Source organism: Neoarius graeffei, chromosome 2 (assembly GCF_027579695.1).
Source record: "Neoarius graeffei isolate fNeoGra1 chromosome 2, fNeoGra1.pri, whole genome shotgun sequence".
NCBI classification, from domain to species: Eukaryota; Metazoa; Chordata; class Actinopteri; order Siluriformes; family Ariidae; genus Neoarius; species Neoarius graeffei.
Window position 1 is genome coordinate 44,965,639 of NC_083570.1, and position 20,901 is coordinate 44,986,539.

Genomic DNA, 20,901 nt, shown 5'->3' on the forward strand with positions numbered 1-20,901 from the left:
CAGATACCTTGATTTTTCAGTGTAGGCAGTCCAGCAGCAGCTTGTGACCATAGATTTTGGTGCTATCATACTTGGTTACTATCCAGTGTATTTTTAAAGTAACTGTCTAATAAGCAGTTGAGAATCTACAACATATGGTCATCCAGTGTACAGTCTAGCACCTTGTTTCGAGTGGTTTTTGACATAATTTTGTTCAACTGTCTTCGAGGTACAACCCCAATTCCATAAATTTGGTACACTGTGTAAAACGTAAATAAAAACAGAATGTGAAGATTTGCAAATCATGGAAATCCTATGTTTCATTGAAAATAGTAAAAAGACAACATGTCAAATGTTGAACCTGAGAAATTTTTATTGTTTTTTGAAAAATAGATGCTCAGTTTTAATTTGATGTCAGCAACACGTTTCAGAAAAGTTGGGACAGGGGCAACAAAAGATTGAAAAAGTTGTGTAATGCTTAAAAAAAAAGGAATTTGGTTAATTGGCAGCAGGTCACTAACATGATTGGGTATAAAAAGAGCATCCCAGAGAGGCAGAGTCTTTCAGAAGTAAAGATGGGGATGGGTTCGCCGCTCTGTGAAAGACTGCGTGGGCAAACAGTGCAACAATTTAAGAATAATGTTCCTCAATGTAAAATTGCAAAGAATTTAGGGATCACGTCATCTATGGTACATAACATCATTAAAAGATTCAGAGAATCTGGAGAAATCTCTGTATGCAAGAGACAAGGCTGAAAACTGACATTGGGTGCCTGTCATCTTCAGGCCTTCAGATGACACTGCATTAAAAGCAGACACGTCTGTAGTGGAAATCACTGTATGGGCTCAGGAACACTTCAGAAAACCATCGTCTGTGAAAACAGTTCATTACTGCATTTGTGGATGCAAGTTAAAACCAGATATAAACAATATCCCGAAACACCGCCACCTTCTCTGGGTCCAAGCTCTTTTATGATGGACTGAGGTGAAGTGGAAAATTGTCCCGAGGTCTGACAAAAGTAGAAATTCTTTTTAGAAATCATGGACACCACATCCTCCAGGCTAAAGAGAAGAGGGACCATCCGGCTTATCAGTGCACAGTTCCAAAGCCAGCATCTGTGATGGTATGAGGGTGCACTATTGCACATGACATGGGTAGCTTGTACATCTGGGAAGGCATCATTAATGCTGAATGAGATATACACGTTTCAGAGCAATATGCTGCCATCCAGACAAAATATTTTTCAGGGAAGGCCTTCCTTCTTTCAGCAAGACAATGCCAAACTGCTTTCTGCACATATTAAAACTGCATGGCTCTGTAGTAAAAGGGTCCAGGTGCTAAACTGGCCTGCCTGCAGTCCAGACCTGTCTCCCATTGAAAACATTTGGCACATTATGAAGCGCAAAATACAACATACAAACTGTTGAGCAACTGAAATTGTACATCAGGCAAGAATGGGACAATATTTCTCTTTCAAAACGACAGCAATTGGTCTCCTCAGTTCCCAAACGTTTACAGAGTGTTGTTAAAAGTAGAGGTGATGCAACATAGTGGTAAACATGCCCCTGTCCCAACTTTTTTGAAACGTGTTGCTGACATCAAATTCAAAATGAGCATCTATTTTTCAAAAAACAATAAAACTTCTCAGTTTCAACATTTGATATGCTGTCTTTGTATTATTTTCAATGAAATATAGGGTTTCCATGATTTTCAAATTGTCATATTCTGTTTTTTTATTTGCATTTTACAGTGTCCCAAATTTATGGAATTGGGGTTATTATATTTTTAACCAGGGTTGACATGATTTAAACAAAATTTCCAGCTCAACTACAAGCTCTCAGAAATCACACAAAAGACCTGAACCTAGCATAAAAATGAGTATTGGAAAAGAGAGACATGTTTCTTCTTTTACCTCAATTATGGAGTATTTTCTCACATGACAGTCCCTCTTTCCTTTGCCCATTCTTTGTGATATACAGTAACAAAAATGATTCTGTACATCATACACACACTAGCTTCACACAGAGTTTGCCATTCTGTGTACATTTATTAGACTTTATCTGTATTATTTACTTTAAAATAAAACCTTAGAGGGGCGGCACGGTGGTGTAGTGGTTAGCGCTGTCACCTCACAGCAAGAAGGTCCTGGGTTCGAGCCCCGGGGCCGGCGAGGGCCTTTCTGTGTGGAGTTTGCATGTTCTCCCCGTGTCTGCGTGGGTTTCCTCCGGGTGCTCCGGTTTCCCCCACAGTCCAAAGACATGCAGGTTAGGTTAACTGGTGACTCTAAATTGACCGTAGGTGTGAATGTGAGTGTGAATGGTTGTCTGTGTCTATGTGTCAGCCCTGTGATGACCTGGCGACTTGTCCAGGGTGTACCCCGCCTTTCGCCCGTAGTCAGCTGGGATAGGCTCCAGCTTGCCTGCGACCCTGTAGAACAGGATAAAGCGGCTAGAGATAATGAGATGAGATGAGATAAAACCTTAGAATGTGAGGAGAATTTTTACATTTTACATCAGGCAACCATCTTTGTCTGGTGCTCCTCCTTTGCTGAAAAAGTGAGTGTGGGGCAGAGAATATCCTGCCCCAATGGATCTCTATTAGAGCTTGTTTTAAACAGTTCCCAAATTTGTCCACTAGGAGCATTAATAACTAAGCTGAGCAGGGCAGTAGAAGAAGAAGCCTTTATGTGTCACATGTGCAATCAACAGAGGTAGACAAAGTACCCAACTTCATTACTTAAGTGAAAGTACAGATCCCACTGGTCAAATGTTACTCCGATACAAGTGAAAGTTGTCCAGTCAAATTTTTACTTAAGTTAAAGTACTGAAGTACTTACTTTTAAAAATACTTAAGTATTAAAAGTACATTTCCTGTCAACACTTTGTTGTATTATTGCCACAACACTTAAAAAACTTCATGCCTTTGAAGCAACCGACTGGATTATTTTGTGAATTCACAAAATGAACGCATGCTGTGCCATCATGGTGGTTTAACGTTAAGCTAGCTAGTCAGTGATGCTCAACCTGACATGCTAGCAAACTCTTTTCAAACTCAGTCATACTGGGTATCTAACGTTACTAGAAAATAAATATTTCTACATTGTTTATTTGGCAAGATTATGCTAAAACATATTTCTGAAAGTACTTCAGGTAAGTTAACATTGTTAGCATAACTCTATTTTTACATGCTAATTAACAGTGTCCAAGTTAACTAGCTATGTGTTAACGTTAGCTGTGGACAAGGCGATGGCAACTTGGCAGGCAAATCCATAGAAAGTCGTTTGACTAACCAGACTGCATAGCTATTACAACGTTATCGCTCGCTCTAAAAGCACAGACAACTTCATTACAAGCTTTCTCTTGGAATAAAACATTTACATACCTCAATATGCTTCCGCAGGTTGGACGGCGAGTTTTTATACAGTGTGATGTGGCTCATTTTCGACAAACAAAGCAAACATTTAAAACAAAATGAATCTTTAATCCTTTCAGAAAACTGAAACTTGGGTTCTAGCTATAGCCATGGGTGCGTGCATTCTCCAGAAGAACCGCCTCCTTCCATTCTGCCATCAACTGATCGTGTTCAAATAATACTGCTGAGAAATCATTGAATTTGATTTTATCCAGTCTATGGATGTGACCCTAGTGATTACTGATAGACTGTCTCAGTGTCACCTGCAAAAAAAAATCAATCGCATTTTAGAAAAGAAAAAAAAAGAAAAAACATCCACTTTCAAAGCTGCTTCATAGTAACGAGTAATGAGGACCTTGACAGAAATGTAGTTGAGTAAAAAGTACGGTATTTGCCTTTCAAATGTAGTGAAGTTAAACTCATAAGTTTCTAAAAATAAAAAATACTCAAGAAGTGTACTTAAGTACAATACTCAAGTAAATGTACTTCAGTACTGTCCACCTCTGGCAATCAAGCACAGTGAAATGCCTCCTCTGCATTTAACCCATCTGAAACAGTGAACACACGTGAGCAATGAGCGCACACACACACACACACACACACACACACACACACACACACACACACACACACACACACACACAGAGCAGTGGGCAGCTATGTTACAGCACCCGGGGAGCAGTAAGGGGTTACAGTGGCATGCAAAAGTTTGGGCACCCTTACTGAAAATGTCTGTTACTGTGAAAAGTGAGCAGAAGATGAACTGATCACCAAAAGGCATAAAGGTAAAGACGACACATTTCTTTTCAGTGTTTTCTGCAAGAATTATGTATTTTTGTTTTTGTACAATTGGAGAGTGAAAAAAGAAAAGGAACACCATGCGAACGCTTGGGCACCCCAATACATTTGAGTTCTCAGGTAACTTTTACCAAGATTCCAGACCTTAATTAGCTTATTGAGCTGTGGCTTGTTCAAATTCTTCGTTAGGAAAGGTCAGATGATGCAGATTTCAAAGCTGTATAAATTCTCTGACTCCTCAAACTTGTCCCTAAAATCAACAGCCATGGGCTCCTCTAAACAACTCCCTCGCATTCTGAATAATAAAATAATTGATGCTCACAAAGCAGGAGAAGGCTACAAGAACGTAGCAAAGTGTTTTCAGGTAGCTGTTTCCTCAGATTGTAATGTTATTAAGAAATGGCAGTTAACAGAAACAGTGGAGATCAAGGTGAGGTCTGGAAGATGAAGAAAACTTTCTGAAAGAACTGCTCGTTGGATTGCTAGAAAGGCAAATAAAAACCTGTTTGACTGCAAAAGACCTTGAGAAAGATTTAGCAGACCCTGGAGTGGTGGTGCACTGTTCTACTATGCAGCGACACCTGAACAAATATGACCTTCATGGAAGAGTCATCAGGAGAAAACCTTTCCTGCGTCCTAGCCACAAAATTCAGCGTCTGAAGTTTGCAAATGAACATCTAAATAAGCCTGATGCATTTTGGAAGCAAGTCCTGTGGACTGATGAAATCAAAATAGAACTTTTTGGCCACAATGTGCAAAGGTATGTTTGGAGAAAAAAGGGTGCCAAATTCCAGGAAAAGAACACCTCTCCAACTCTGAAGCATGGGTGTGGATCGATCATGCTTTGGGGTTGTGTTGCAGCCAGTGGCACAGGGCACATTTCATTGGTCAAGGGAAGCATGGATTTGAATAAATACCAGCAAATTCTGGAAGCAAACATCACACCATCTGTAAAAAAGTTGAAGTTAAAAAGAGGACGGGTCCTACAATAAGACGATGATCCAAAACCCACCTCAAAATCTACAATGGAATACCTCAAGAGGCCCAAGCTGAAGGTTTTGCCCTGGCCCTCACAGTCCCCTGACCTAAACATCATTGAAAATCTGTGGATAGATCTCAAAAGAGCAGTGCATGCAAGACAGCCCAAGAAACTTGTAGAACTGGAAGCCTTTTGCAAGGACGAATGTGTGAAAATCCCCCAGGTAAGAACTGAAAGATTATTAGCTGGCTACAAAAAGTGTTTACAAGCTGTGATACTTGCCAAAGGGGGTGTTACTAGGTACTAACCATGCAGGGTGCCCAAACTTTTGCTTTGGGCCTTTTTTTGTCATTTTGAAAATGTAAAAGATGAAAATTAATTGTTTTTGCTTAAAATATAAAGGGAATGAGTCATCTTTTTAACTTCATACCTTTTGGAGATCATTTCATCTTCAACTTGCTTAACTGTTCACAGTAACAGCAATTTTGACCAGGGGTGCCCAAACTTTTGCATACCACTGCAGGTGCCTTGCTCAAGGGCAATTCAGCCATGATACAGAGGGAATGTGCTGTTCTGTGTTTGCGCAGAACATCGAAAAGCAAATAAATCTGTCAATATCTGTCAAATAGTCGCATTCTTTTCACTGTTGGCCACTCAAAAGAACTAATTAGTACTTCTATGGAATTTAAGATGTATGGAGTTGTGAATAAGGACTTTATTGAGAAAGGCTGATATAATAAATGATGGCGCTCTGTGACGAGTCGAGTCGCGACTGAGGTGGTCTCTAAATTAAAGGAGCACACCCTAGTAGCTGACAGTTTGTGCATTAGGACTCAAGCATAGTGGCCATATGTCACAAGTTGCATCTCGGATCATGTCGATTGTCCTCACTGTTCCTTCCTCACACATCAGTAAGTAAGTGAAGAATAATCCTCTAAAAACACCAGCTTCCATTTTCCAAAAGAATTCACACAAGACTGCTGACGTGACATGATGCATCAGGAAACATCTGCTTGGATGGTTTGTTAAATTACAGTCTGCTGATCATGTTGATTCTACCAATGTCTAATCCATTCTGCTGTACTGTCACAACAGCCTAACACAAAAACTACTGAATCATCATAAAGAAAACATGGTGGGTGTTGTATTGTCTTGGCTCTGCTGGAACATAAGGTCATACTGTAAGAACACTAAGAGCACTTACCATGATTCTTACCTTACTGTCCATGTTTTAAAAAATAGTAGTTAATGTGTAAATTAATAATCCCCACTTAAAAAAAAAAAGCGAACAGATTTCTTTTTAATACGGTTTATGATTTAATGGTTCATTACTGCCAGGCACTTGACAGGTTTAACTGTGCTGCTCTTTAATGAAGTGGCTCCATTTAAGAAGTGTTAATATTAAATCTATTTTATATCTAACAAATCATATATTCTTGAACACATTTGCAGCTTTTCAAAGAAGGGAATGATATGTTTCAATGGCATGTGGCTAAGGCCAAGTTTACATTAGACCGTATCTGTCTCGTTTTCTTTGCGGATGCACTGTCCGTTTACATTAAAACGCCGGGAAACGTGAATCCGCCAGGGTCCACGTATTCAATCCAGATCGTGTCTGGTCTGGTGCTGTGTAAACATTGAGAATACGCGGATACGCTGTGCTGAGCTCTAGCTGGCGTCGTCATTGGACAACGTCACTGTGACATCCACCTTCCTGATTCGCTGGCGTTGGTCATGTGACGCGACTGCTGAAAAACGGCACGGACTTCCGCCTTGTATCACCTTTCATTAAAGAGTATAAAAGTATGAAAATACTGCAAATACTAATGCAAATACTGCCCATTGTGTAGTTATGATTGTCTTTAGGCTTGCCATCCTTCCACTTGCAAGTGGTAAGTGATATGCGCTGGGATCACACACACAGCGGCTCAGTCCTGAATCACTGCTCGTGCGCTATACTCGCGCGCTCTGTGAGCTGCGCAGAGCCGGAGTGCACACCCTCCAGAGGGCACTCGCTGTTCAGGGCGGAGTGATTTGGAGCGCAGGATGCCTGCGGAGCCGAGCGTATCCCTGTATTGGTGTTGCTGTGTGCACGCGAATCGTTTTAAAAACGTTAATCTGATGATCCGCTGATACGGTCTAATGTAAACCCCACCTAATATTGTAGTTCTAAATTTAAATGTTAATCCTCTCTGAATCTGTGTCCATTGTAACGTATGTCACACAAACATTACCCTCATCAAAATGCATACATTAAGATAAATGGGCAGCACAATGGTGTAGTGGTTAGCACTGTCTCCTCACATCAAGAAGGTTCTGGGTTCGAGCCCAGTGGCTGACGAGGGCCTTTCTGTGTGGAGTTTGCATGTTCTCCCCGTGTCTGCGTGGGTTTCCTCTGGGTGCTCCGGTTTCCCCCACAGTCCAAAGACATGCAGGTTAGGTCAACATGGGGTGCCGTTGAGCAAGGCATCTAACCCCCAACTGCTCCCCGGATGCTGTACAGTGGTGTTTTAAAGTTTGTGAACCCTTTAGAATTTTCTCTATTTCTGCATAAATATGACCTAAAATAACATCAGATTTTCACACAAGTCCTAAAAGTAGATAAAGAGAACCCAGTTGAAGAAATGAGACAAAAATATTATATTTGGTAATTTATTTATTGAGGAAAATGATCCAATATTACATATCTGTGAGTGGCAAAAGTATGTGAACCTTTGCTTTCAGTATCTGGTGTGACCCCCTTGTGCAGCAATAACTGCAGCTAAACGTTTCCGGTAACTGTTGATCAGTCCTGCACACCGGCTTGGAGGAATTTTAGCCCATTCCTCCGTACAGAACAGCTTCAACTCTGGGATGTTGGTGGGTTTCCTCACATGAACTGCTCACTTCAGGTCCTTCCACAACATTTCAATTGGATTAAGGTCAGGACTTTGACTTGGCCATTCCAAAACATTAACTTTATTCTTCTTTAACCATTCTTTGGTAGAATGACTTGTGTGCTTAGGGTCGTTGTCTTGCTGCATGACCCACCTTCTCTTGAGATTCAGTTCATGGACAGATGTCCTGATGTTTTCCTTTAGAATTCGCTGGTATAATTCAGAATTCATTGTTCCATCAATGATGGCAAGCCGTCCTGGCCCAGATGCAGCAAAACAGGCCCAAACCATGATACTACCACCACCATGTTTCACAGATGGGATAAGGTTCTTATGCTGGAATGCAGTGTTTTCCTTTCTCCAAACATAACGCTTCTCATTTAAACCAAAAAGTTCTATTTTGGTCTCATCCGTCCACAAAACATTTTTCCAATAGCCTTCTGGCTTCAGTTGCTTAGAAGTTACCCTGGGGTCCTTTGTGACCTCGCCGACTGTGACATGCCTTGCTCTTGGAGTGATCTTTGTTGGTCGACCACTCCTGGGGAGGGTAACAATGGTTTTGTAACCTTTTCCAGCCTGATGAGCATCAACAATAGTCTGGCTAACGCGACTGCAAAGCTCTACGAGCTATTGGTCTGGCCAAGATATTAAGCGCAACCGTTTCCCAAAGTGCGTGCTTGACCCGCCTCCCTGAAATGCCTCAGTTTGCTACTGGTCGAAGCCAGAAAAGGCTGTGACAAAGCTTAAACCAATCACATCACTCTTTCCTCTGACATATGCGACGCGACGGGGCTAACTGGTAGATTAAACTCTTACCGAAGCCGGTCGGGAGCAAGGCGAAAGCGTCCTTCCTTTCAATAAATACCTCCAGGGCTGCTCTTTGCTCCATTTTCAATGAGAACTTCCCGTTGAATGCTTTCAATACAGCATCTATGCGTAATAGATACGGAAGCGTGAATGAAGCGCTTCCGGCATAGATTCTGTAAACAATCTATGGCTTCCGGTCGCAGTTCTACTACGTCAGTGCCTTGAACACGCCTCTACCCAGGGCCGTTGGAGATGCTCAAAGTTGATTGGTTCCCGATTTTTCGGGAACCAATCAAGAAGAGCTGTAGATAGCCTGCCTGGCCAGACTAAGCTCGCAACAGGCCCTCGTGTTGCGTCACGCTTAGGATGGGCGGGCCCAGGCTACATCAACAACACTTTTTCTGAGGTTCTCAGAAATCTCCTTTGTTCGTGCCATGATACACTTCCACAAACGTGTGTTGTGAAGCTCAGACTTTGATAGATCCCTGTTCTTTAAATAAAACAGGGTGCCCACTCACACCTGATTGTCATCCCATTGATTGAAAACACCTGACTCTAATTTCACCTTCAAATTAACTGCTAATCCTAGGTTCACATACTTTTGCCACTTACAGATATGTAATATTGGATCATTTTCCTCAATAAATAAATGACCAAGTATAATATTTTTGTCTCATTTGTTAAACTGGGTTCTCTTTATCTACTTTTAGGACTTGTGTGAAAATCTGATGATGTTTTAGGTCATATGTACACAGAAATATAGAAAATTCTAAAGGATTCACAAACTTTCAAGCACCGCTGTAGCACAGCTGCCCACTGCTCTGAGTATGTGTGTGTGCTCATTGCTCACGTGTGTATGCTCACTGCTTCAGATGGGTTAAAAGCAAAGGAGGAATTTCACTGTGCTTAAGTGTATGTGTGATAAATAAAGTTGTTGTTCTTCTTCAAATATGCTTGTTTTTTTTTTTAACTTATGATAGACATCTGGGTAACTGATACAAAACAATACAATTACAAATAGCGATGTTATGACTCCAAAAAAGCACTAAAAGAAAAGTTCACTGCAAAGGATATGAACAAAACATATGTTTAGTAATCTTGTGTGTCTTATTTCTCAAAGGTTTCTCAAAGGTAGGGGGAAATGCATTAATTAATATATATAATTTTTTGAGGGGAAAAAAATAGGTCTGAATAAAACCAAAATGGGACAAAATGAGATCAAATGTGATCATTTTCATCTATAAATACTTCTTGTCTAAGGAAGGTAAATAATGTTATTTCCAAATAATATCCAGAAATGTCCAGTACTTTGAGGTTCTATCTGAAAGGAAAGCAGCGATCTGCAGTACGAGTTTAAACCTTTAACCTGTTTAACAGGCTTCTCTATAAATAATATTCTGTGGGGTTGCATGATGATGGTGATTAGTGGCTGTTTTGTGTGCATGTATGTGTTGCAGTGTGGTGATGCTGAGGTCAAGGTATCCATTAACACAGGCTGTCGGTACAACCATATCTCCAGCACATGCTGCAGGAGGCTGGGGTGAGTCAGACATATATACGTAAACACACTTACAGACATGTTAAGACTTAAGATGAACTTACATTCTGTTAAGTAATAATGTAAAAAAATACTCTCTCTCTCTCTCTCTCTCTGTTGTAGACTGAAAATCAGTCCCAAGATTAAGCCTCTCAGTGAATCCATGCCTAATGCCATGACATCCGTGCAGCTCCAGATTGGTAGCGAAAGGGTGCAGTGTACTGCTCAGGTCATAGGTATTATTATCTCATCTCATCTCATTATCTCTAGCCGCTTTATCCTTCTACAGGGTCGCAGGCAAGCTGGAGCCTATCCCAGCTGACTATGGGCGAAAGGCGGGGTACACCCTGGACAAGTCGCCAGGTCATCACAGGGCTGACACATAGACACAGACAACCATTCACACTCACATTCACACCTACGGTCAATTTAGAGTCACCAGTTAACCTAACCTGCATGTCTTTGGACTGTGGGGGAAACCGGAGCACCCGGAGGAAACCCACGCGGACACGGGGAGAACATGCAAACTCCACACAGAAAGGCCCTCGCCGGACCCGGGGTTCGAACCCAGGGCCTTCTTGCTGTGAGGCGACAGCGCTAACCACTACACCACCGTGCCGCCCGGTATTATTATTATTATTATTATTATGCAAAAGATAATTCACAGCAAGCTAAGAATAAACCTAGCAAGCTGGTATTCTTGGGATAGGTATCGAGCCACTTCCTATGGCCTTGGGTACCACATCCCATATCCATGTCCTTGTCCTATATCTAGAACTTTATCCTTGCTGATCCCAGCAAAACTGAATTCTGCATCAGCTCAATGTCCTTAACCACCTCTATCTCTTCCAACCATTTCCAACCACTTCTTGGTTGGGTTCCCAGGGCACTGATTATAACTGGAACAATCTTGACATCTTTCAACTTCCAGACCCTCTTCAACTCCCTCTTAAAAGTCTTGGTACTTTTCAGTTTTTTCTTTGTCTTTATTACAGATTCTTGTGTCGAATGGGCATACCACATCTACGACGCAACACTTTCTGGACTCCTTGTCAAGTGCTACAATATCCTGTCTATTAGCTTCGATTGGTTTGTCCATTTGGATCTTAAAATCAATCAATCAATCAAATTTTATTTATATAGCCCTTTACAATAACCAAAAGGTACCCAAAGTGCTTTACATTGAAGCCATAAAACAGAACACCAAAACACATAAAAACACAGGTTTTGACTGCGGAAGGTGCCACCATACTGCAGATTACCAAAAGTCTTTCAGAAGTACATGAAATAAAACAGACGAAACGAAGCACCCCTCAAAAACAAGACTCCCCTAGTCAGGATTGAACGCCAATCTAAAAAAGTGGGTCTTCAACTTTGATTTAAAAAGGCCGGGATCAATAGTGGTGCGAAAATCCCAACGTATCTTAGTCCTCTTTGATTTGAGTACCGGCTTGGGTATATGGTTCTATTTCGTTTCTCCTGACCGCCAGAGGCGGTGCTTTCAGCACATGGATATCCATCACACGAACGTGCAGGTCGAGTAATAGTAACAACAAAGTCACGTGTGACCTGGGTGACGTCACCCCGTGACCCCGGCACAAAAGACCGGTGAACCCAGGAAGTGACCTCTTGCATCTTCTCGCGTTTGCAGGTTGCGAGTTGGATTGGAATTTGGACAAAGCGCCGTGTTAGTTTCGTTACCCATAGGGTTGGGACTGTGCTTACGCATCCCCCAAGAAACTGCGTTAAGTCCACCAATTCTTTTTCTCTTGTCGTTATATTCGTATTGATTTGTTACTCCGTTAAGCTGAGTGCTCTCGCTCGGTGGAGTTAGCTGACTAGCCCTCCAAGGCGGTGTCCTCGCCACTGGAGGCCGGCTTGTTTTCGTTCAGGTAAGCGGTTTTTATTCATTTAAATTAAAGCGGTGTTTCTCGCCGCTGTTTGTTATCAGTTCTGTGGCGCACGGCGCCTATCTTTGTTAATATTATCGACCGCCTTGTTTTGTGTAACCTTGCCTCCGGCCTGCTCACGGGCTGGCTGTCTTGTGTGTTTTAGCGACGTATGATGTCTTCTCACGCTAGTGAGTGACTGTTTAGTTGCGGCTGTCTTTTAAACCCGCGGCAGTAGGCTCGTGGTTTGCGAGGTCCGGGTGCTCCCGCTTAGGCCCTCGCACCATTTTTTTTCTCCGACCACGGGTGTGTTCGCCTGGTCGTTTTTCGTTGCCGCCTGATTGTTTATTTTGGGATACTTACTTGGGGTGTTCTCGCCCTATTTTTTAAGTTCCCTTCTGCCAGCCAGGTGTCATGGACCTATTCTCTTGCTGCGCCAACTGCTGGGCCCCCCTCGAGCTGGAGGACGGCCACCGCGAGTGCCCCTCGTGCCTGGGTATTGATCACCTGCGGCAGGGGCTGACGGACATGGCCTGCGCAGACTGCATGTGCCGGAGCGTGGCTGCGCGGACCGCCAGGCTGGCTCGGATGGATCCTCTGTCTGACATCCCCCGGGCCTCGGGGGGACAGGACATGGTGCCGGCTGCAGCAGCGGGGCCCAGCAAGCGCCGTGGGGCTCCCCCACGCGTCTCCGCTTCCAAGGCGAAAAAGAAGCGCTCGGGCGATTTGGCTCGGAAGGTGGAGGTGATGTCCGCCGAGCTGGAGGAGATGAAGGCCCTGCTGGCGAATCTCCAGCCTCCACCACAGGGCAGCAGTGTTCCTGCAGCCACCCCATCTGCCTGGCAGCCCGACCGTTCGCCATCACCACCGCTTCTGTCACCGGCCGTTGATGCACCCGGCCTGGATGAGCTGTCGATCCAGGCGTCGGAGAGCTTTGACTGCGGTGGGTCTGACGGTCACGACTCCACCTCTCCGGCCGGTTCCCAGGCCACCAGCCATGGCACCGTGGCAGCGTCGGAAGGCAGACGCTCATCCATCCAGCCAACGCTGAGGGCTGCATTGGCCCGTCTGGGGTTGGACACGCCCCCGGTGGCCCAGCATCAGAGCGCTTTCTTCAGAGGCTCCACACAGCCTTCCTCGTTGTCTGTTCCGCCCTCGGCCCCATACATCGAGGAGTTACAGAGGTGTTGGGCGGACCCTAGACGCCTTTCCCACCTCCCTAGTGACTGCAGGGCCCTGGCAGCAATGCAGGACGCCCCTACCTACGGCCTCCAGCAGATGCCCAACATTGAGCCCTCCGTGGCTGTCCTCGTCCTTTCGCCCAACGAGGCTCTGCGGCCTGACGCCCGATGCCCCCACACTCAATGCCGTGCGACCGACGACCTCATCGTGCGGGGATACGACACAGTGGCACGAATGGGTCGTATTGACAATTCCATGGCCCATCTGCTGCTGGCCCTCACCCAGACGCTGGAGGGGACGAGCGCGGCATCACGGGAGCTGTGCGACGCGGCTCTCCAGGCCTTTGCCTACTCGTCGCGGGAACTGGGCCGGCTGATGTCGTATCTCACCCTCGCCCGCCGGCAGATATGGCTGGCACAGTCCCCTCTGGCCGAGCCCGACCGGCGTGTGCTGCGCTCTCTCCCTGTTGTCCCCGGGGAGCTGTTTGGCGAGGCCGCTCAGCAAGCCCTGGACCGGAGTGCCCAGGTCGTCCAGGCGCGACAGCAGTTCGCTGGCCTCTGCCAGGTCCACCACCACGGCAACGCTGCCCAGTCCTTCAGGGGGCCCACACCGACTCTGTCTCGACCACGCACCCGCCAGGAGACCAGACGGGTTGATGACTTTCGTCGCCCCACCACCTCCCGGACCCGCGGCGCCGCCCCTACACCCAGTCCGCTCCTCGTCGCCCCCATGGTGACCGACGGGGGCGGTCTGGGCGGTGCTGGCATCAGCGCGCTGGCGGTCGGCTGCTTTTCCAGCGAACAGCTCCAAAGCTGGAGAGCGTTGACCCCAGACCCCTGGGTGCTGGTGACCCTCACCGAGGGTTACCGCATCCAGTTCTGCCGCCGACCGCCGCGTTTTCATAGGGTCAAACACACCACCGTGAGCCATCCGGGGAAGTCCCTCGTCCTCTGGCAGGAAATCGCCACCCTCCTGGAGAAAGGAGCAATCTCTCCCGTCGACAGGCAGAGACAGCAAGGTGGGTTCTACTCCAGGTATTTTCTGGTTCCGAAGAAGGACGGCGGTATCCGCCCGATCCTCGACCTGAGGTCCCTCAACTCCCACTTGAAGACCATGAGATTCCGCATGCTGCGTACAGTGGATGTCTTACACCACATCCAGGCAGGCGACTGGTTTACCACCATCGACCTGAAAGACGCCTACTTCCATGTTCCCATTGCGCCACACAACAGGCAGTTCCTGCGGTTTGCCTTCGAGGGCCAGGCTTTCGAGTTCAGTGTTCTGCCCTTTGGGATATCGCTGGCACCCCGTGTGTTCACCAGGTGTGTGGCAGCGGCATTGGCACCACTTCAGGCAAAGGGTTTGCGTGTCCTGCCTTACCTGGACGACTGGCTCGTCTGTTCATGGTCAGCAGCTCAGGCCCGCACCGACATCGCGACTGTGCAGAGACATCTCACATGTCGCAGAGCTGGGGCTCAGGGTGAATTACAAGAAGAGCTCGCTGGTGCCCAGCCAGGAGACGACTTTCTTGGGCATGCACCTGGATTCGAGGTCGTTGATGGCAACCCCCTCCCAGACCAGGATCCACAACATCCGCCTGCTGCTTGGCCGCTTCGGACGGGGCAGGTCACTCGCCCTGAAGACCTTTCAGCACCTGCTGGGCATGCTTATGGCAGCCTCCTCTCTGGTCCCACTGGAACTCCTGGACTTGCGCCCGCTTCAGAGGTGGCTCAACGGTCTCCACCTCCACCCGGCGCTGCACGGGCGCAGGCTCGTGAAGGTGACGGATACTTTTTTCAGGCTCCTCCGTCCATGGAGGAGGAGGGCTTACCTTCTGCAGGGTGTTCCGCTGGCGGCTATCCCCTCCCGGAGGGAGGTCATCACCACGGATGCTTCCCTGGGAGGTTGGGGTGCAGTCTGGCAATGCCGGACCGTCAGAGGCTGCTGGAGTCCAGGGCAGCGACAGCAGCACATCAACGTGCTGGAGCTACGGGCTGTGTTCCTCGGCCTACAGCACTTCCTCCCAGGCCTGGCCGGCAGACACGTTCTGGTGCGGACGGACAACGCTACGGTAGTGTACTACATCAACCACCAGGGAGGCACCAAGTCCCTCCAGTGCTTGGAAGTGGCCGGCCAACTTCTGCGGTGGGCCCATCGACATCTCTTGAGCCTGCGTGCCATGTACTTGCCAGGCACTGCCAACAGGGCAGCGGATCTGCTGTCCCGCCAGGACCCCGATCCCGGGGAATGGAGACTCAACCCAGTGGTGGTTCTTGCCATCTGGGAACGTTTTGGCAGGGCAGAGGTGGACCTCTTTGCCTGCCAGGAGTCGACACACGGCCCCAGCTCCCTGGGCCAGGATGCGTTGGCGCATGCTTGGCCGAGGCAACTGCTGTATGCCTTCCCCCCTCTGCCGCTGATCGTGCCAACCCTACACAGGGCTGCGATGGACCACCACAGGCTGCTGCTTGTCGCCCCTCGGTGGCCGGGCCGAGTGTGGTTTCCCAAGTTGCTGCAACTTCTGAACGGCGACCCCTGGTGCCTGCCAGTGAGGACGGACCTGCTATCACAGCTGGGAGGGCAGATCTGGCACCCGGATCCAGCCCGTCTGCAGTTCTGGGTGTGGCCGCTGAAGGGCCGGACCCCCTGCTAGGTCTTTGTGAGCCGGCAGTGGTCAACACCATTGCAAGCTCTCGGGCACCCTCCACCAATGCCCTCTACGCCAACAGATGGAGGCTTTTCTCCAACTGGTGCTTGACTCAGGGGGAGGAGCCTACATGCTGCCCCCTGCCGACCATTCTACTGTTCCTCCAGTCTCTGTTTGACAAGGGCCTTACTCCTTCCACCATCAAGGTCTATGCAGCTGCCATCTCTGCTCAGCATGCCAGAGTTGGGGGAAGGACCGTGGGGTCCCACCCCTTGGTGGCACGTTTCTTGAAGGGTGCTCTCCGGTTGAGACCCCCCTGACAGAGCCAGGTACCCACATGGGATCTTCACTTGGTGCTGCAGGCTCTCTGCGACGCACCGTTTGAGCCCCTGCTCACGGCAGACATTTCATGGCTCTCCCTGAAGACTGCTTTTCTTCTGGCCATTACATCGAGGCGCGTCGGGGAATTACACGTGCTGTCAGTCAGTGGGGAGTGCCTGCAGTGGCACTCCGGTGACAGTGGGGTCACTCTGTGGCCTAACCCCTCTTTCCTCCCGAAGACCCTCTCTGCTACCTTCGTCAACCAGCCCCTTAGCCTTGCGGCGTTCGAGGCGGGCCATGGTGAGAGGTCGGAACTTTTGTGCCCAGTTCGCGCCCTCAGGGTGTACGTGTCCCGTACGGAGGGCTTCCGTAGGAGTGACGCCCTGTTTCTGTGCCACACAGGGCCGAGGAGGGGTCTGGCGCTCTCTAAACAGAGGCTATCCAAGTGGATAGTCGAGGCCATATTACATGCCTACAGGCACAGTGGCTCCCCGATTCCTCCAGCTGTCAGGGCGCACTCTGCATGGGGCGTGGAGGCCTCATGGGCATCACTGAAGGGCATGCCCCTTTCAGACATATGCAGCGCAGCCTCCTGGGCTTCCAGCTGCACCCTCACCAGGTTTTACCGTCTTAATGTCGTCCCACATAATCCTGTGGCGACGGCCGTCATTCCAGGCCCGTCGCAGCAGCACTGAGTACGGGCAGGCACTCCTCATGACCTGGTTGGTATTAGTCATCCATGTGCTGAAAGCACCGTCTCTGGCGGTCAGGAGAAACGAAATAGAACGAGGGTTATGTATATAACCGCGGTTCTATGAGTTTCGGATGACCGCCAGAGCTTGGCAGTCACTCGGAGTGTACACGAGAAGATTTGCCAAGAGGTCACTTCCTGGGTTCACCTGTCTTTTGTGCCGGGGTCACGGGGTGACATCACCCAGGTCACACGTGACTTTGTTGTTACTATTACTCGACCTGCACGTTCGTGTGATGGATATCCATGTGCTGAAAGCACCGCCTCTGGCGGTCATCCGAAACTCATAGAACCGCGGTTATATACATAACCCTTGTTATACCACTTCTCTTCTCTTTCAAAGGCCATTTTCTCACAAAGCTGCCAGTGGATCACTTGGGCGACTTTGTCATGTCTCCAGTTTTTGTAATACTTCTGAGCCAGCACCTTGCATTCAGCTACTATATGGGCTGCTGTCTTTTCCCTTTTTCCACACATCCTGCACATTGGGGAAATGTTTTGTTTGTCTATTCTGTGTTTTATACTCTTTGTTCTTAGAGCCTGGTCCTGTGCTGCTGTTAGTAGCCCCTCCTTCTCATTCTTTAACTTTCCTTTCTTGAGCCATGCCCATGAGCTTTCATCTCTCTCTCAAAAAAATTCTCCATGAAGAGGATTATTATTATTATTATTATTATTATTAATCTATCTTTGATATTATACTGTAGCTGAAGCTTGGTTCATTTTATTTATGTTAAATACCATGTTATATAACCTCTATTGAGCCTCGTAGTGCACTGAGCAATGAATGTCAGCTGAGACAAAAGAACATAAGACCACAACATGAGCTACTCTATATGGCCAAAAGTATATGCACCCTGACCATTACATCACATTCATATGAGCTTGTTCCATATATTATTCCCCCTTTCCTGTTATAATAAGCTCCACTCTTCTGGGAAGGCTTTCCACTAGCTTTTGGGGCATGTCTGTGGGGATTTGTGTTCATTCAGCTGAAAGAACATTAGTGAGATCAGGTACTGATGTTGGTGAAGAGGTTTGGGGTGCAGTTGGTGTTCCAGTTCATCTCAAAGGTGTTCAGTGGGGTTGAGGTCAGGGCTCTGAAGTGTTCTTCCACTCCAACTTTAGTACAACTTTGGAGATTGCTTTGTGCACGGGGGCATTGTCATGCTGGAACAGGTTTTGGCCTCTTAATTCCAGTGAAGGGAAATTGTGATGCTACAAAATACAGAGACATTCGATAAAATTGTGTAGGCACATATGGGTGTGATGGCCATGGACAGTATTTGTCCCTGAACATGAGCACACCCTCAGTATAGAGACACACTAAAGACCAAGCTCATGAACTCATTTGGGAATCCCAGCAGAAGATGTGTATATATAGAGGATATATCTATATCTTTCCCAGTCTTTTCCATGCTGTGTTCACAGATGATGAGGCGTTTGAGCTATGCCTGGGCCTACAGACTCTGCTGGAGCTCAAAGTAAGACATAACTTCCTTTGCTGTTGTTCAATAGTTTCCTTATGAGCAGTATACTGTGATTAGACTTTGGGGTTTTAAAACAGGATACAATTAACAGATAGCATCTGTACTGTATTGTTATTATTAAATGGAAACCAGACCTCCATAGTGAATTACTTTATCAGCTTTAATCCAGCCAAACTGATCAAGACAACATCACCATCACAGCTTTACAGGCGTGTGTGTGTGTGTTTGTTTCTTGAGACTGAGGTAATGGAAAAAGTAAGATAAGGAGTCCTCAGTTCAGTTCAGATCCCAATTCCTGATTTTAAAAAAACAACAAGAAAGTGTTTCTCTGGATGGGGACAATGTGTATGAGCATGTTTATTTTTTTGTCCACATTCAGATCTAGGTGCTGTTCAGGATGTAATTGTAAGCTTATAGCCGAAATCCACTTCATTCAAAGTGCTACTGATGGTAATAGAGCCGGAGGGACATCATATAATTTTTTCTCTGATTATATATCTGTGCCTGAATGATTCAGTTGGGAATTTCTTTTCATTTTCCAACTTGGTTGCCAAGTGCTTGAATTAGCTCCAAAAATAGACATGCTCTTCAAAAAGAAAGTACAAAAGAGAAAATGCATAAGTATAAAACATGTCACTCATCTCTGAGAAGACATTCTATGGAGGAAGAGTGGTTTAAGACTGAAGCTTTAGAACCTTTGGTTTGAGGAACATGGTAACTAGTAGTAGGCCCTGGTCACACTACAACTCGTAGCATCACCACCAATCGTGTGATACATGGCGAATGTTCTCTGAGCTTCACAAGTTGTTTTTTTGGTGTGTCTCCATCTCATGAGTGGCCAAAAACATCGCGAAAAATTTCAATGCATGCATTGAAATCTGGTAGCGATGTTTTTGTCAGCAAACTAAGCAGTGAATACTCACAGATTGGTTTGGGAATGCTTCCCGAAGCTCAGGGAACCTTCTTTGAGCCTCTTGAGATGTATTTGTCTTGAATCCCTGTCCCCAATACTCGTGGGAGCCTCATCAACACAGCAGCTCGGCATAGCTTCACCTTCCCCCGAGTCTTGAAAACATCATTGACATTCTGGGATCCTTCAGAGCGTATTGTGTGCGCTCTTGGGACCCAGTCATTATGGGAAACACCTGATGCTTATTTGAGTGCAATGAGCACACGCATATAAGGACACTGTTTTCACAGAGACTTTGCAAAGCATTCTGTCAGGTATGCAGTAATAGACAGATGTAATTGCAGGAGGAGTGTTTATTAGCAGGTGTGATATTTACAAAAATGAAACCAAAAGCAAAACAGAAAGCAGAGTCATAAACAAATGTGACAGTGATAATGATAATACTTCGTAAAGTCTCTGTGAAAACAGCATCCTTATATGCGTGTGCTGATTGCGCTCGAATCAGCATCAGGTGTTTCCTATAAGGACTGGGTCCCAAAAGCACGCACAATGCTCTCTGTGAGCGAGTCTTGAGCGTGCAAAGGCATGAAAGTCAAGTGTTCGCCTGTTGTGTTCCACAACTTTTAACTTGCCTGTATGTCGCCATGCATAGTCACCAAAACGCCTCATTTTCATCTACAACCCATCAAAAGCATCGCGAGCTGTAGTGTGACCGTAGCTGTAGCTACTAATAACTAACTAGCAGCTAGTAGCTAGTAACTGCATCATGAGCATGTAAATTAGGGTTATGGCTGTGAAAGTGTTTTCAAAATTTCTACTTTCCTGATGTTGCATTTGGTGAACTTTTACTCATATATTACTTTTTTGAAGTTATTTTTATTGGGTCATGCAAAAACCTCCCGCACCCAACATCACCTCACTTTTGATAAATACATGTATATTAAATAAATAAATAAATCATGATTATAAAATAAATTCATTGAAAGATGTGTAAAGTACTTTTATATAACAATAAATTGCTTAACAATTGTTGTAATAATAATTATAATTGTTAATTAATACAAATTAATTATTATTACAACAATTGTTAAGCAATTTATTGTTATATAAAAGTACTTTACACATCTTTCAATGAATTTATTTTATAATCATGATTTATTTATTTATTTATTTATTTAATATACATGTATTTATCAAAAGTGAGGTGATGTTGGGTGCGGGAGGTTTTTGCATGACCCAATAAAAATAACTTCAAAAAAGTAATATATGAGTAAAAGTTCACCAAATGCAACATCAGGAAAGTAGAAATTTTGAAAACACTTTCACA

General features: G+C 45.9%; 1 protein-coding gene across 1 annotated transcript in view; it reads left to right on the top strand.

Annotated features, from left to right (window-relative positions):
• nrip2 (nuclear receptor interacting protein 2) overlaps positions 1–20,901 on the top strand; it is a 79,524-nt gene that overhangs the window by 54,878 nt on the left and 3,745 nt on the right. The window contains exons 3-5 of the mRNA XM_060907901.1: positions 10,308–10,390; positions 10,511–10,623; positions 18,606–18,658. Coding sequence (XP_060763884.1) covers positions 10,308–10,390; positions 10,511–10,623; positions 18,606–18,658 — 249 coding nt within the window. The remainder of the gene's footprint in view (positions 1–10,307; positions 10,391–10,510; positions 10,624–18,605; positions 18,659–20,901) is intronic.